Source organism: Orcinus orca, chromosome 8, assembly GCF_937001465.1.
Source record: "Orcinus orca chromosome 8, mOrcOrc1.1, whole genome shotgun sequence".
Classification (NCBI taxonomy): domain Eukaryota; kingdom Metazoa; phylum Chordata; class Mammalia; order Artiodactyla; family Delphinidae; genus Orcinus; species Orcinus orca.
In genome coordinates, this window is record NC_064566.1 from 8,890,450 (window position 1) to 8,908,251 (window position 17,802).

The window sequence follows — 17,802 nt, forward strand, 5'->3', positions numbered from 1 at the left end:
AGGTTCGGACACAAAGAAGGCTGAGCACGGAGCCACCTTTAGGTGGGCGGGGTCTGTGCTTTGTCCTGCCTCAGGTCCCCGCTGGTCCCTCGCGCTGCCGGAAAGTGGGCCAAAGGGGATATCCAGAACTGCGGGGGCGTCCCGAGGCCCTTCTTTGCCCACACCGAAGGTTTGTGACTTCCCTGGACACCACCCTCCATTTGCCCCTGGCCCAGGGCTCAGGCCACCGCCTGGTCTTCCCAACTTCGCATGGCCACTTGTACTCTCAGAGCCAATCAAACTCAACTCAGCCCTTTCCCCCACCAGACCTTGTCTTCTCAGGCCTCTGGGACTTGGCGCTAGACCTCCGATTCCCCGCAGGGCTACTCCCACTCTTTCAAGATATCTTGAATTTAGTTCAATTAATTCATCATGCGGCAACTATTTACTGAGTGCCCACTACAGTACTGTGCTTTATTAACTTTAGTGAATTAACCCTAATCTAGCCTTCCCCATGATATTTTATGATAAATCTGTTTGGACAGCACAGTTGCTGACACTCCCCATCTTACCCTACCCCACCCCCACTTTCTGGCCCCAGGATGTCGGGCAGCTAGGAACCTGACATCCAAAAGAGATGGATGGACAGCCTCGGGGCTGACAACATTCTGGGGCTGGGCCTCAGTTAGAGGCCCCCACCTTCTCCTTACACCAGATCAGAAGATTGCCATGGCCAGAATCTTCCCCTCCTTGCAGGGCCTCCCACACATTAGCCCAATCTCCCCACGGTGCCATGGTTCCCTTACCTCCCTTACCCCTTCACTATGCTAGGCCTTGGAGGCAGCTGGTACTGCAGAGGCCTTGAAAACCACCCAACTTCTCCCCACAGAGGTCCTTGGATTGAGAATGAGACAATTCACAGCAGGGACTGCCGGACATCAACACCATGAGGTGCCAACACTCTCAGGAACTTCTTGTTCCTGCGCACTGCCAGCTGGGTTATTTTCAGAGAGGCGCTGAAGGAAATAAGTTCTTTCTCCCTCTCCCACCTGGGCTGGAAGCCAAGATAGCTGTGTATTTGGAAGAAAGCAGAAGCCAAGATCTGAAGAAATAGAAAAGGTACCAAAGGAGAGCCAAGAGAGTGAAAAGGCTCATCCCGTGCCATTCCCCTTCCTTCTTCGTACCAGAGCCCATCCCCATCCCTCACCCCAGGCAAGCGGGTAGAGGTTGGAGTTCAGACCTGTGCTCAATGATGATAAGGAGTCCAGGGTGCCCTGGGCATGCCAACCAGGGGCTGTGAACAGACTTTATCACCAGCATGAAAGCTCAAAGTTAAGAACTGTGGGGTCAGACACTCTCCTTGAGATAGTCCAACATAACACCCCCATACATACACATAGTATCTTACTCACAGCCTCCCATGGCTCCAGAAAGATGAAACAAATCCCTCCTGCATGCGGTAAATAAGCTAACAACTTACCTTCCCAAGTTTATCACCCACCACACCTGCCACAGGGACCACCCTCCAGCAACATCAGCCTTCAAACACCCGTTAGTCCCACAACACACCCAGCTTTGTCAGGCCTCTGCATCTTTGTACATGCCATTCCCTCTGTGTTCTGCCCTTCCTGTTCTGCCACCCTGCCTCATAAGCTCCAATTCCTTCCAGACCTAGCTCAAATGATAGCTTTTCTCAACTCCCCCGAAAGGATTACTTTCCATCCACTGTGCACCTCTCTCTTCTACAATTCACGTCTCATTTGTTCATTACATTTCCTTGTCTGAGTGTCGGCGCTTCAAGACGAGTGGCAGGGGCCTTGTGCTATTTGTTCATGGACGTGCCTGCTCAGGGGTAGCACACAGTAGGCACTTTGTAAGTGTTTGGTAAACGAGTGGATGAACTATTATCAATCAAACCCAAATTGCTCCCTTCTTAGAAATAATTCAACAGAAGTAGCATGTATTTGAAAAGAAATGTGCACCTCAGTGTTCATAGCAGCATTATTTACAATTGCAAAGATATGGAGGCAACCTAAGTGTCATCAACAGATAAATGGATAAAGAAGATGTGATATATACATATATACACACATATACATGTATACACACATAATGGAATACTACTCAGCCATAAGAAAGAAGGAAATTTTGCCATTTGCAGCAATGTGGAAGGAACTTGGAGGGCATTATGCTACATGAAATAAGTCAGAAAAAGAAAAATACTGTATGATGTCACTTATATGTGGAATCTAAAATGTACAACAAACTAGTAAATATTATACAACAAAAAAGAAGCAGACTCACAGATAGAGAAAACAAACGTGGTTACCAGTGGCGGGGAGGGGCAATATAGGGGTGAGGGAGCAGGAGATACAAACTACTGGGTATAAGATTGGCTCCAGGATGTACTATACGACATGGGGAATATAGCCAATATTTTTTAATAGCTGAAATGGAAAGTAACCTTTAAAATTGTATTAAAAATTTTTAATTAAAAAAATAAAATGCAGGGCTTCCCTGGTGGCGCAGTGGTTGAGTCCGCCTGTCGATGCAGAGGACGCGGGTTCGTGCCCCGGTCCGGGAAGATCCCACATGCCGCGGAGCGGCTGGGCCCGTGAGCCATGGCCGCTGAGCCTGCGCGTCCGGAGCCTGTGCTCTGCAACGGGAGAGGCCACAACAGTGAGAGGCCCGCGTACCGCAAAATAAATAAATAATAAAATGCAAAAACAAAAGTAGCATGTGAAGGTAAAGGGATAAAAGTGAAAAGGAATTTAAACAACACTGTATGGTATCAAGATGAAGCTGTTTATGTAGGAAAACAAACCAAAACTTGTAACTGTTCAATCAAATAAAACAAAGAATAAATCTGGGTGAAGGAGAGGACAGAAAAGCAACAGGGCAAGACTGCAGAGAAGAGGACTGAAGGTGACTCGAGATCCTCAGATCCTACAATGCATGTTGCTAAATATAAAACTTAGTATTTACTATAGAATTCAAAGTATATAATGTGTTCAAGAAGAATTTAGCCTTCAAGAAAAGGCTGGGACAAAGCAAAGAAAAAAGCAGTTCAAGAGTCCAGAGGCCAATAAGGACGAAATAATGAGGCCACAAGCCTTCAGGACTTTACACTCACTCAGAAGATGGGGGTGGGGCCCTGAAGTTCAGAGGGCCAAGTGCACAGAGAAAGTTCCTTTCTAATCCCCTGTTGAAAAAATTCATGTCACCTGTTTCCCAACAAGTGAGGATTACTTGATCTTAGCCAAAAGATATGGAAGTTTTTTCCCCTCAGTGTGTAAAAAAAAGAATTCCAAAGACAGAGCAAAGATGGGAGGATAGTTAGAAACTTAGGAGACTGTCCAACAGACACGGCAACGCTGCCAAAGCTGAAGGCATAATTCCAAAACACCCAGAAAAAAAGCATTCAGGCTCTGCCTCTAAACTACCCATCAGCCTTGAGTTTAGCCATTTGAAAAATGGATGACGGCTGAAGTTAAGGAACCAAGCATTTGGAAGCCAAAGTGCAGCTGAGATGAAAGCAGAGGAGGAGGCTGACCCCAACCACAGGGGCCCACTTGGCCGCTGTTATTAGAAGAAGCGATGTTGAAATATTACTTTACTACAAATCCTGCAGAAGGGGCACTGGCTGCTGAAGAGAACTGTCAGAGCTGTCTTAGTGAAGGGTGAGGAACGTGAGGGGGGATAAAAGCCAGAAAGAGTAAAGGAAACGCCAACCAAAGCCTTCTCTTAGAAGAAGAGAAATGAAAACATCTGAAAAGTATCTCATACTCACAATGGACAAATGAATAACACTGCAGCAAGCCATTCTCTCTAATGCAACCAAGTATTAAAAGAGAAACACCAGAGATTCAGCAGATCAAGTTATGGAAGAGTTAGAGAAGTACTTTTAACATATTACCCTTGGATAGATGACATCATATATTCAATTGATCAGGACTTCCCTGATCAGTTTCTTAACCACTGGTGGCACAGTGGTTAAGAATCTGCCTGACAATGCAGGGGACACGGGTTCCAGCCGTGGTCCAGGAAGATCCCACATGCCGTGGAGCAACTAAGCCCGGCACCACAACTACTGAGCCTGCGCTCTAGAGCCCACGAGCCACGACTACTGAAGCCCGCGCTCCTAGAGCCTGTGCTCCACAACAAGAGAAGCCACCAAATTGAGAAGCCCGTGCACCGCAACAAAGAGTAGCCCCCGCCCGCTGCAACTAGAGAAAGCCCACACGCAGCAACAAAGACCCAACGCAGCCAAAAAACAAACAAAAAAACAAATTCAACTTTAAAAAAAAATAAATCTCAACTTTAAAAACAAAAGATATTCAACTGATCAGAGACAGAATACTGATCTCATCAAAAGGCTAATTGGTAATAAGAGATTAAATGATTCCTTAAATGATCACCAAAGTACTCCAACGTCAGCTCCTTCTGCAGTTCTAGTCACACAATACTGTTGGGTATTGTCATCTTCCCCATCTCCACTGCTCCTCAAAACTTTCTATCATCACATTCTTTGGAAGAAAGTCACTAAGTGTAGCCACACTCAAGAGGTATGAGGTTAAGCTCTGCCTCCCAGAGCTGGGAGTATCTTCATAAATTATTTGGGATTTTTCTGTATGGAAGATTTGTCTCTTTTCCCTTATTTATTTATTTATCTATTCATTTATTTATATCAGTATAAGTCAACATATGTATGTATTCTTGGATACTTATTTTATACTTTGGGTTAGAATCCAACACTATATTGCTTTGCTGCTCAAATTATTCCAGCTTTGGCCACTGTGAGCTCTTTCAGTCTGGCCACTGTGTCCTTTTAATACATTCCCCCTTCCCCCCCCTGCCCCTTTTGTAACACTACTCTGCTTTCTGGCACTGCAAGATGCTCCAGGTTCATCTTGTATATTCTCTAGGGCCCCAGCCCTAGAATCAGCCATTTCTCCAAGGAGCCCTGGTCCCTTTTATTGGAGAATGGTATTAGAAATCAAGATATGGGCACTCAGGTGTCTTTTTTTTTTTTTTTTAATAAATTTATTTGTTTATTGGCTGTGTTGGGTCTTCGTTGCTGCACACGGGCTTTCTCTAGTTGCGGTGAGCGGGGGCTACTCTTCGTTGCGGTGCGCGGGCTTCTCATTGGGTGGCTTCCCCTATTGCAGAGCACAGGCTCTAGGCACGCGGGCTTCAGTAGTTGTGAAACGTGGGCTCAGTAGTTGTGGCTCGCGGTCTCCAGAGCGCAGGTTCAGTAGCTGTGTTGCCCGGGCTTAGTTGCTCCGCAGCATGTGGGATGTTCCGGGACCAGGGCTCAAACCGTATCCCCTTCATTGCAGGCAGATTCTTAACCACTGCGCCACCACGGAAGTCCCTCAGGTGTCCTTTGATGAACAATAGTTATCCATCAAAAATATATCAGTCTCGGTAATCTGCCTGCCAATGCAGGGGACACGGGTTCGAGCCCTGGTCCCAGAAGATCCCACATGCCACGAAGCAACTAAGTTTGTGCGCCACAACTACTGAGCCTGCACTCTAGAGCCTGCGAGCCACAACTGCTGAGCCCACAAGACACAACTACCAAAGCCCACACACCTAGAGCCCGTGCTCCACAACAAGAGAGGCCACTACAATGAGAAGCCCCTGCACCGCAACGAAGAGTAGCCCCCACTCACCACAACCAGAGAAAGCCCGTGTGTAGCAACGAAGACCCAACACAGCCAAAAATAAATCAATAAAATAAAATAAATTTTAAAAATATATATATCAGTCTCGGGACTTCCCTGGTGATCCAGTGGTTAAGACTCCACATTCCCAATGCAAGGGGCCCAGGTTCGATCCCTGCTCAGTGAACTAGATCCTGCGTGCCACAACTAAAGATCCTGCATGCTGCAACTAAAGATCCCGCAGGCCACAACTAAAAGATCCCACATGCCACAACTAAAGATCCCACATGCCGCAACTAAAGATCCCGCATGCCGCAACTAAAAGATCCCACATGCCACAACTAAGACCCGGAGCAGCCAAATAAATAAATAAATAAAATATTAAAAAAGCAAATAAATAAAGGGCCTGTATTATTTAATATATATATGTATATATTAAATATATATATCAGTTATATATTTATATATTATTAAATATATACATGTATATCAGTCTTGGGAATTCCCTGGCAGTCCAGTGGTTAGGACTCTGCACTTTCACTGCTGACGGCGTGAGTGCAATCCCTAGTCAAGGAACTAAGACCCCACAAGATACGCGGCACAGCCAAAAAAATTTTTTTCTTTATATATATATATATATATATATATATATCAGTCTTTTCTTGTATACTCTGGTTTTGGGGGTTTTTAGTGTCCTATTTTTTTTTTCAACATCTTTATTGAAGTAAATTTGCTTTACATTGTTGTGTTAGTTTCTGCTGTATAACCAAGTGAATCAGCTATAAGTATACTTATATCCCCATATCCTCTCCCTCTTGCATCTCCCTCCCACCCTCCCTATCCCACCCCTCTAGGTGGTCACAAAGCACCGAGCTGATCTCCCTGTGCTATGCGGCTGCTTCCTACTAGCTATATTACATTTGGTAGTGTATATATATCAATGCCACACTCTCACTTCATCCCAGCTTGCCCCCTCCCCTTGTTCTTAAGTCCATTCTCTACATCTGTGTCTTTATTCCTGTCCTCCCCCTAGGTTCTTCAGAACCATTTTTTTTTTTTTTTAGATTCCATATATATGTGTTAGCATACGGTATTTGTTTTTCTCTTTCTGACTTACTTCACTCTGTATGACAGATTCTAGGTCCAGCCACCTCACTAAAAATAACTCAATTTTGTTTCTTTTTATGGCTGAGTAATATTCTATTGTATATATGTGCCACATCTTCTTTATCCATTCATCTGCCGATGGACTTTAATGTCCTATTTTTTAAATCTTTCCTTACTTCAAGGCCTGAAAGATACTCATCTATATTTTCTACACAAAAAAAGGAAGGTTTTATTTTTGACATTGCAATCCTTAATCAATCTTTAGTTTATGTTTACTTATGGCATAAGGTAGAGAGCCTATCTCATTTTTTTTCCACATGGGTAACTGTAACACAATTAAAATACATATATATATTCGGTCTTTGTCCCTAGTTCCTGACAGAGAGCTCCTAACTCCCTTAGAATCTCGTGGGTGATAGGAATGTCTTTTGTTTTAATGAGGCCACTCTTGGTGGACTTCTAGAAAGCTTGAAGATGGGGGCTGGTTATCAGAAAGTCATGATTGGAAGGTTGGAACTTTCAGTCCCACCCCCCAACCTCTGGGAAGGGGAGAGGGGTTAGAGACTGAGTTAATCACCAATGGCAATGATTTAATCACTCATACCTACATAATGAAACCTCCATTAAAAACCCCTAAATGATAGGGTTCACAGTTTCCGAGTTGGTGAACACATCAGGGTGCGGGTGAGGCGGCACAAACACCCCCACTCCTTGCATTCTTCGATTTGGCTGTTCCTGAGTTGTATCCTTTATAATAAACTGGTAATAGTAAAACGCTGTACACGTCCTCAGTCCCTCAAGGACCCCATTTATTCTCAAATCTACTAAAGGACCCCCAAATCTTTGTTCATCTTTAGTTAGTTCTATATTTCTACTTATTCAAAATTAATCTTATCTTGCCATTCCCACAATCCCCTATAGCCTCTCCTCCTCAATCCCCCTGCTCAATATCACAGTTCAGTGAGTGACACTGGCATTCTTCCAGTTTTCTAGGCCAGAAGCACTTGGGCAATTTTCTTAGCTCTTACATCTCCCTATCCTCCTTGTCCAGCTAGATGCTGGTATAAACTCTGTAGCCTGGTTAATATAATCACAGTATCTCCACTTAAAGAAAAACAGAAACTTCTCCTGCCTGCTATCACACAGTTCTCTAAACAAGTTGGAAATGGTTCCAAGTCTCCATCCAGACTTAAAATGTGCCAGTTCTTTTTTTTTTTTTTTTTTTTTGCGGTACGCGGGCCTTTCACTGTTGTGGCCTCTCCCGTTGCAGAGCACAGGCTCCGGACGCGCAGGCTCCGCGGCCATGGCTCACGGGCCCAGCAGCTCTGCGGCATGTGGGATCTTCCCGGACTGGGGCACGAACCCGTGTCCCCTGCATCGGCAGGCGGACTCTCAACCACTGCGCCACCAGGGAAGCCCCAAAATGTGCCAGTTCTTGATCCTGCATTCGGTATTTCAAATCCTGTCTTATAAATGTATTTACACAAATAAATATATTTGTATTTAATATAAGACAATGTATTAATATATTTGCATAAGCAAATGTATTAATAAACGAAGCTCTCAAGCACTTTTGATTTTCACAGGCATTCAAAATGGCTAAATGTTACCAGAGCTTTCCAAAAATACAATCCTAAAGACACATAATGAGACGTTGGGATCTTAGATTTCAATATGCACTTCCTGAACATAAACTCTTCCTTCATTCCCTCAAGGCAAGTGACTCGGTATTTGAATAGCTCCACCCACATCTGCCCCTGCTCCTACCTGTGCTCCCTTTTGGGTCAATTATAGGAAAAATCCTCTTAGGGCTCCATGCAGGGAAATAGATGCCTGACTACATTTTTCAAAAAAAATTTTATATTCAGTAAGGTGAAAAGGGGGTATATAGTGTTGAGAAGTAGACATTTAGGGACAAGTATGGAATATAACAGAAACCTGAATTTGAAATAACCACTCACTCTGGACCTAAAGTGGTTAATTTCAACAACTCTCTGTAAAATAATTTGGACTACAGATAAACTAAAGACAAATTAAAAAAAAAAAAGTAAAATACATCACTAAGAAGGGAAACCCTCTTTTCTATTTCAAAATAGAAACTGTTACACTAATGAAATGCTAACTAGAATGTAACCAATCTGAGAAAGGAAATAAACTTTTTCCTTACAATCAGTGATTACCACAGCCTGATTTTCACAGCTTCTTTTGAACCATTATAAGTCCCCAATAACACATGTTCCCAGAGGTGCTGCAATACCAGGCTGTGATACTGCGATATAAGAAATATGTATTTGGGACTTCCCGGGTGGTCCAGTGGTTATGACTCCGCACTTCCCCTGCAGGGAGCACGGGTTCAATCCCCTAGTCAGGGAACTAAGAACCCATATGCGGTGCGGCCAACAGAAGGAAGGAAGGAATTTGGTCTTCATTCCACTTTCCTGGAACAAGAGCTTCTAAAACCTTTGGAATCTCTAGAGTAAAGAGTGTCATTTTGTATGTTAACAAGGTGACCTGGGTGGGGGTGGGTGGGTTCCAGGATGAAGACTTGTTGCCAGAAGAACCTGAGTAATTAGGAGTTTGGAACTTTCAGCGCCACCCCTTGGCCTCCAGAGGGGAGAGGAGCTGAAGCCTGAGTAATCACCAATGGCCAGTGATCATGCCTATCTAATGGAAACACCATACAAATCCTAATCAACAGGGTTTGGAGAGCTTCCAGGCTGATGAACACATCCATTTGCCAAGCAGATGTCACACCTCAAGTCCACAGGGTCATAAGACTCTGCACTTGGAACCTCACCCTATGTACCTCTTCATCTGGCTGTTCATTTGTATGCTTTATAATATCCTTTATAATGAACTGATAATAGTATGTAAAGTATTTCCCTGAGTTCTATGAGCTGTTATAGCAAATTCAAACCTGAGGAGGGGGTTGTGGGAACCCCTAATCTTTAGCCAACTCAAAAGTGTGGGTAACTTGCAGATCCACTACTTGAGATTGTTGTGTGAAGTGGGGAACAGTCTGTGAGACTGAGCCCTTACTTAACCTGTGGGGTCTGTGCAACCCCAGGTAGTTTTAGAACTGAATGAAATTGTAGGACATCCAGTTGGTGTCCCCACAGCATTGGAGAATTGCTTGGTGGAAAACCCACACATTAAGTGTCAGAAGTACTCTGTGCAGAAAACATCATGGTAGTTAGCAGTAAACAGGCCATTAAAGCAGATTCTTCTCACAGACCCTCGCACTCAAATCTGGAAATGTTATTTAAGGAAGCTTTTTTCTTACTCATTTCACTCAACAGAAAAGGTACAAAATATCTACGGAAATGTAGCCATTTAGAGAGATATTTTTAAATAGCAGAAATCTAGATTCTGGTTATCACACTTCCATGAAAAGAGTAAATGATCTCAAACAAAAATTTGTACTATTGGGCTTCCCTGGTGGCGCAGTGGTTGAGAGTCCGCCTGCCGATGCAAGGCACGCGGGTTCGTGCCCCGGTCCGGGAAGATCCCACATGCCGCGGAGCGGCTGGGCACGTGAGCCATGGCCGCTGAACCTGAGCATCCGGAGCCTGTGCTCCGCAACGGGAGAGGCCACAACGGTGAGAGGCCCGCGTACCGCAAAAAAAAAAAAAGAAAGAAAAAAATTTGTACAGTTAAAGGTGCTGACTAGAGACAAAATTAAAACTCAAAAGTCTAAGAAAAATGGGTCTTATAGCAAGTTTGGAAAGGGGAGTCCTTTTTCATCCTCAAATTAGAAAGCAGCATTAGAACTGAGTTACCATAGAGCAAGTTTCTTTTTTTTTTTTTAACACTAAAGAGGCGTTTAATTATGTAGCGTTATTTCTAAGTACAAAGACTTTCCCAATCACATCACTTAGAGATCATTTTCTCCACTGCTCTGTTTGGCCGCCAGTCTCTTGTCTCTCTCCTCAGCAATGGTAAGGCGGACACCCTTTCCACGAGGAAGAGAGATCCATGGTTTTTCGCCTTTGCCAATAACGAAAATGTTGGAGAGCTGGGTGGCAAAGCTATTGCCGTTGGCATCTTTCACATGAACTCCATCAAAAGCACCAGGATGTCTCTCCCGGTTAGTGATCACACCAATTCTTCCCAGGTTAGCACCTCCAGTCACCATGCACAGGTTACCAGTGTCAAATTTGATGAAATCAGTAATCTTGCCAGTCTCCAAATCAATCTGAATGGTGTCATTCACCTTGATGAGGGGATCAGGGTAGCGGATGGTGCGAGCATCATGGGTCACCAGATGAGGGATTCCTTTTGTCCCCACAAAGATCTTTCTCACTTTGCATAACTTATACTCGGCCTCCTCAGGTGTAATACGATGAACAGCAAAGCGACCCTTGGTGTCATAGATCAGACGAAAATTCTCTCCAGTCTTGTCAATGCTGATGACATCCATAAAACCAACAGGGTAGGTTATATCAGTGCGGACCTTGCCATCAATCTTAATGAAACGCTGCATGCAGATCTTCTTTACTTCATCTCCTGTTAGGGCATATTTAAGTCTGTTCCTTAGGAAAATAATTAGGGGGAGACATTCCCTCAGCTTGTGGGGACTGGTAGATGGACGAGGAGCAAACACACCAGTCAGTTTATCCAGCATCCAATGCTTTGGAGCTGCTACGCGCTTCAGGTGCTTCTTGGGACCACGAGCCATGGCTGCGCTAGGCACGGAAAGAGGGAGCAAGTTTCTTTAAAACAGTAATATCAATAATTTACAAAACACTTGTATAGGTAACTAAAATTTGATTTGGGGAATAAAACTGATACCTAAATGTTTTTCTTACTTATAGAAAATAAAATTCTGTATAGAAAAATCAAACTGAATCTAGACAAATTATTAGAATAAGAGTTCAATAAAATACTAGACATAAAATAATATACAAAACCAATTCTGTTCTGTACACCAGTAGCAAACAACTAGAAAATGTCTTTTTTTTTAAAGTTGCCATATATACTAGCAATGAAAACTAAGAGCTAAGATAAAAATCTAACAGTAAATAGATAACTTCTTTATGAAGGAAAAGATAATATCCTACAGAAACTCATTCACACAAAAAACACTGAGTACCTAGTATGTGCCAGGCACTCTTCTATGAGCTGGGGTGGTAGCGAGGAAAGAGACCCTGCTTTCATGAAGCTTAATTCCACTGAGGGAAAGAAAGACAATTAAAAAATACTCAACCATATACAGTATGTCAAATGATTACAAGTGCTTTGAAAAGATAGAGGAGGGTGAGAAGGAGACTACTTTATTCAAGGAAATCATCTCTGATGAGGTGACATTTGAGCAAAGACCCAAGGAGGTAAAGGAACAAAGGAGCTTTCTAAAAGAAAGTTTTCTAGGTGAGGGAATAGCAAGTGTAAAGACCAAAAGGAGAAGTGTCACATATTCATGAATAGAAAGATTTGATGTCATAAAGAAATTAATGCTCCCTGATGAAATAAAATTAAGTCAAGATAAGAAAAATTTAACATAAAGTTTTTCTCAGCAGTTTGAGCCACTCCACTGCCCTTTCAGTGTGCATTGTGCATCTGCATTATGCGTTAACTAGATCCCCTTAGAACACACAGCAATGCCTACTTGCAAAAAGAAACAACAAACAAACAAACAAAGCAATTTCCTCCTGGCACCAGGAAGGTAACTCCTCAGAAGATAACATTCCTTTCTCAATTCTGTAAGGGGTCACAATAACTCATAACTCGCCTTGTTGGACTATGTTACTTTGATGTATGACCCTTTGTCTCAAAAACTTATAAAACTGTGCTTTGACCTCTAACAGAGGAATAGTCCTCAGAGCTTTCTGAAAGACTGTCTCCTGGGTTATAATCCTCAGGTTGGCTTAAATAAAATTTTCCAGTTCTTTCTTAGATTGACTATTGGTTAATTTTTTCATTGACATCCCTGAACAATCTGTCTATCCACTGCAATTCCAATACAAATCTGAATATCTATTCTTGGGAACTTTATGATTCTATAACACGTGTAAGAGAAAAGGGCCAAAAACAGTAAAGATATTTTTTTTAAAAAGTAATATTTTTGAAGACAAATCCTACCATATACCAAGCATGTTATATTCTTAAGTAATAATAATAGCATGCTAAAGTAATAATAATAGCATGCTATAGCCACAGGGATGGACAAACGGACCAATAGAACAGAATATGAAATCTAAAAGAAACTCATGCATATTTGAAACCTTAATATATGCAGAGATAATATTACAACCACTGGAGGAAGGAATAGCTATTCACCAAATGGTGCTGAAAAAAATAAAATTAGGTCATTATTTAAAAGTAAACACAATAATATATTCCAAGTGATTAAAAGACCTAAGTATGAAAAGCAAATATTTAAAATTTTCAGAAAAAAAATTAGAATATCTTTCTGACTTCAAGGTAAGGAAGGAGTTCTTAAACAAGACACAAAAGCACAAAACATTAAGAAAAGAACTGATAAATTCTGCAAGAAAAATCTGTGCATCACGAGACCATAACAAACTGAAAAGACAAGCCACAAACGGGAGAAGACATAGTATCTGAAACTAATAAAACAACAGAGTCTTGCATAAAACATATAACTCACTGAAAACCAGTAAGGAAAAGGCCAACAACCTGGTAGGAAAAAAAAAAATTTACAGACTACGAACAGTCATTTCACAAAATTGGATACACAAAAGAATGGCCAGTGAACTCTTGACACATTACATAACCTTAGTAGTAACCAAGAAAATGCAAATTAAAATCACAACAAAATATAATTTTATGTCCATCAGATTGGCAATATTAAAACATCTGACTGAACCAAGTGATGACAAGAACATGAAATTGCATAAGTGACAACATTAACTGGTACAATCTCTCTAGGCGAGCAATTTGCAAAAGCCTGTAGAATTGAAAATACTCATAGCTATTACCCAGAAATGTCATTCCTGGATTCATAACCCAGAGAAACTCTCATCCACATGCACAAAGCAATATACAAAGGATTTCACTGCAGCACTGGTTAAGTAGTAAAAACTTGGAAATCTTAAAAAGGGTTTATCACTAGGGGACAAAATAATTTGTAGAAAACGTCTAACTAGAGTACTATAACTAAATCTTAAAGAGCTAGGGCACAAAAAGAAAAAATGCATCAAAACTATAATGTTAAAGAAAAAGGGGGAAATAGCAGGTTTCACCTTAAAATTTTTTTCCAAAAACTAAATGATACACAGAACACCAGCAGTCTGCATTTTCTTTTTAATAAATTTATTTATTTATTTATTTATTTTTGGCTGTGTTGGGTCTTCGTTGCTGTGCGGCCTTTCTCTAGCTGTGGCAAGAGGGGGCTACTCTTTGTTGCAGTGCGTGGGCTTCGCAGTGCGTGGGCTTCTCATTGCGGTGCCTTCTCTTATTGCGAAGCACGGGTCTCTAGGCGTGTGGGTTTCAGCAGTTGTTGCACACAGGCTCAGTAGTTGTGGCTCACGGGCTCTAGAGCGCAGGCTCAGAGTTGCGGTGCACGGGCTTAGTTGCTCCGTGGCATGTGGGATCTTCCTGGACCAGGGCTCAAACCCGTGTCCCTTGCACTGGCAGGCAGATTCTTAACCACTGTGCCACCAGGGAAGTCCAACAGTCTGCACTTTAATTGACATCTATCCCAAAAGGGAGAACCACACCATTCATGGAGGAACTGAGACAGCAGACTGATTTGTGGAATGGAAGGAACAAGCCTCTGGTTCATCTCCCTGTTCCAAAATTCCACTTAATAAAGTATCCTCAGGGCTTCCCTGGTGGTGTATTGGTTAAGAATCTGCCTGCCAACACAGGGGACACGGGTTCGAGCCCTGGTTTGGGAAGATCCCACATGCCACAGAGCAACTAAGCCCATGTGCCGTAACTACTGAGCCTGCGCTCTAGAACCCACAAGCCACAACTACTGAAGCCCGGGCGCCTAGAGCCCGTGCTCCACAACAAAAGAAGACACTGCAATGAGGAGCCCACGCACCGCAATGAAGAGTAGCCCTCGCTCGCCGCAACTAGAGAAAGCCCGCGCACAGCAACGAACACCCAACCTAGCCAAAAATAAAATAAATATAATAAATTATTTTTTAATAAAATAAAATAAATAAAGTATCCTCAGGTAGAGGATTTATGAGATGTTAAATGATAAGAACAGATACTAACCTTGATCTTGGGCCAAAAACCAAAGAAACAACCTATAATTAAGATTCCCTAACCAACAAGGACCTACTGTATAGCACAGGAAACTATATTCAATATTTCGTAATAACCTATAAGGGAAAAAATCTGAAAAGAATGTATCTATGCATATGTGTGTGTGTGTGTATATATATATATAGGTGTGTGTGTGTATACATGTAGCTGAATCACTGTGCTGTACACCTGAAACTGACACAACATTGTAAATCAACTACACTTCAATTAAAAAAGAGAAAAGTTCTCATCAGGCTTTGCTTCCCAAACTTTCACGCAAGGCCATAGAAGCAGCCTTAAAGTTGTTCCTTTTAAAATTCCACATATTTGGCTCTTCCAAAAACCAGTCTAATCCTTCCCTGGGAGAGCTTCCCACTGTCACACTCCTCCACGGTTCAGGAAATAAGGAAATTCTGTTCTCAGATTGAATTTTTGCCCTACAGGTGAACATCCTATCCTGCTCCTTGCAGAGCACTGCTCATTTGCTTATTCCTACTCCTCTACTAGTAGAGGCAGTGCCTCTTGCTGCCAGGAGAGGGCAGACCAATTCCCTGGAGCAGCTGCCATCCTCCCAGAAAGAGTCCTGTTAGAGGAACCTGTTTATAGTTCAAAAGTATTTCTTCTAACAACCTCTTCAGGAGCTTACTTCATAGCATAGAGCAGGTAATCAATGAATTCTAGTGACATGCCTTGTTATACATGATGGGGATAAAGTAATAAATTATTCATTCAAGATTTCTGACCTCAGGGAATATATGCCAGCAAGGGGTCAGGTAGAGCGACGGGGAGGGAAGGAGTGGTGTTATTGAAACTGAAAAGGGAAACTGGGCCTTGCTGGCTCTGTTGGTAGTGAGACAGGAAGACAAGAGTACAGCCATTTCGGAAAAGAACCGAGGAACGGCCTTGGGCAAAACAGGCCTTCAAGCTAAAGAACAAAGGCCCTGGGGGCCTGAGTCCCAGAGACAAAAACCAGGCTCGCATGAATAAAAGATTAACTTTATCTCTGTTACACTAACCTAGCTGCCACAAGACAAGAAGCTCAACTATAAATTTTAACCTTATCTGTTCCTGTGCTTTCTTGCAGAAAATTCTCATGCATTTCTTTCCCCTCACAGAAGCACTCCCTATTCCTGACAGCCAACCTGGGGCCACCTGCTGCTGATCAAAGAGCTTTGATGATTTCTGGAAATTATCATTCATCATGAGACAAACCCTCCCTTTTGTTATAAAAGCAACTCGCCCCTTCTACTCAGGGAGCTGGCTCTTTTTTTTTTTTCCTGCCTTCTCCCTTGTGCACAAGCTATCTCTTTTAATAAAAAGCTTTGCTTGCCTGAGAGCCTTGTAGAAGCGATATTCATTTCTACCGTATTGCTGTCCAAGAGTCTGGAAAGGGCCTGGTAACAGTAGGAACAGACTTTAAGACCAAAGGAGGAGGATTCTGAGCTGAGATCAGCTTTTTTATTTGGAAAGATCACTCTGGCTATCCTGGGGAGAATGGATTAGAAGGGGGTAGAGTCAGAGCCAGGCAACCTGGTTAGGAATCTCTAGCAGAAATCCAGGGGTGAAGAGCTTGAACTAGGGTACTGAGAAAGAGAAAAGTAGCTGCTAATGTCCAGAAGCTGGCCTGGACCTCACTGCTAGGCCTTGGTGTTCTCATGTTGAACATAACATCAGACAAGTCTACTCTGTGGTCATGGTGGATGAAGAAAAAAACCACAACAAGATCATTCACATAATCACGTCTAAACACAAACGAAAACGTGAACAAAAGTCCAAACATCTCTCCATCCTGGCTAATACGAGTGACTGCTGCTACTTCACCAATTACAGATTCAGCCTCATTGTAGTCTCCCCTCTTTCTAGATAAGACTTATTAAGATATCCAATAACAAAATGATCCCACTTCCTGAAAACACCCAGAGTAAAGCCCCACGAGCTTAAACCCTCACCCAAATCACCTAACGCCAGCCCAAATCCTGTAAGTTTTTCTAACACTCTCCCCCCCATGGTGTGTGTTCTTCCTCCTGTAACAAGTAATAAATCCAACCTGCTCTGATACAAGTACGTTCCTGACAGTCTTCAGCTGGAGGGCATTTACAGTATGGAGGCAGTGGGGATAATGTCTGTCTTGGACAACCGAGTAAAAGAGGGCACGCTGGAGAAGGAACAGATTTGTGGAGAAAGATGATGAATTCAGTTTTGGACAAGTTGAGCCAGATGTTGAAGAACCATCCCAGTGAACACGTCTGGCAGTCAGATACAAGGGTCTGCAGTTCAGGAGATCCTGGATTGAGATGAAGTTTGGGAGATGGCGGAATATGTATAGTTAATGAAGTCATGGTCATGGATAAATTGGTCTAGCAGACTGAGAAAACAAGTGGATCCAGGACAGAACGCTGAGTGCAATGGGTTGAAGAGAGAATGGGAAGTTAGAAAGTCGCTGGAGCGGGGACCCAGCAGTTTCAAAGATTTCTACTTTGTCTTTCCCAGGCCAAAGACTCAATGTGGGGGTTACTCCAGGTCCAAGTATATCAATCCCATTAAGCACTTGGGGACCAGGGATATGATCACTGGTTAAGAATCCAAGGACTTCAGGGAGCTTTCTTGGGACCCAGGACTCAACCCCTGGCAAGGATTCCAGTGGGTGGGGCAAAATCACTGCTATGGTGGCTCGTAGAAGCTTTGAGAAAGCAATGGCCTATGCTGAGTGAAACAGATATGCCTGACTTGCCCTAGTAGGTGGTAGAGGAAGGAATACAGAGGCTGAAGAAAGCAGGCATGCCAGAATGGATATATTAGGTGAGGTCAGAAGACCCACCAGAGAATTGTGTTC

General features: G+C 42.8%; 1 protein-coding gene, 1 long non-coding RNA gene and 1 pseudogene across 2 annotated transcripts; 1 reads left to right on the plus strand and 2 right to left on the minus strand.

The window, feature by feature from the left end:
* The first annotated feature begins 36 nt into the window (after positions 1–36).
* On the plus strand, positions 37–16,589 carry LOC125965193 (uncharacterized). Its single transcript, XR_007478794.1, has 3 exons — positions 37–169; positions 869–1,098; positions 16,085–16,589. It is a non-coding gene; the product is annotated as an uncharacterized LOC125965193 (long non-coding RNA).
* LOC101285569 (40S ribosomal protein S4, X isoform-like) lies at positions 10,597–11,468 on the minus strand. Its single transcript, XM_004264239.4, has one exon. It carries the CDS (start codon positions 11,428–11,430, stop codon positions 10,627–10,629), a length of 804 nt encoding a protein of 267 aa, XP_004264287.1. The 5' UTR covers positions 11,431–11,468; the 3' UTR covers positions 10,597–10,626.
* Positions 14,856–14,971, minus strand: LOC117199020 (uncharacterized; annotated as a pseudogene).
* Positions 16,590–17,802: the final 1,213 nt, after the last annotated feature.

What these genes read in the sequence shown, in the direction of transcription:
- LOC101285569 (XM_004264239.4), bottom strand. Translation starts at nt 11,430, where the DNA reads ATGGCTCGTGGTCCCAAGAAGCACCTGAAGCGCGTAGCAGCTCCAAAG.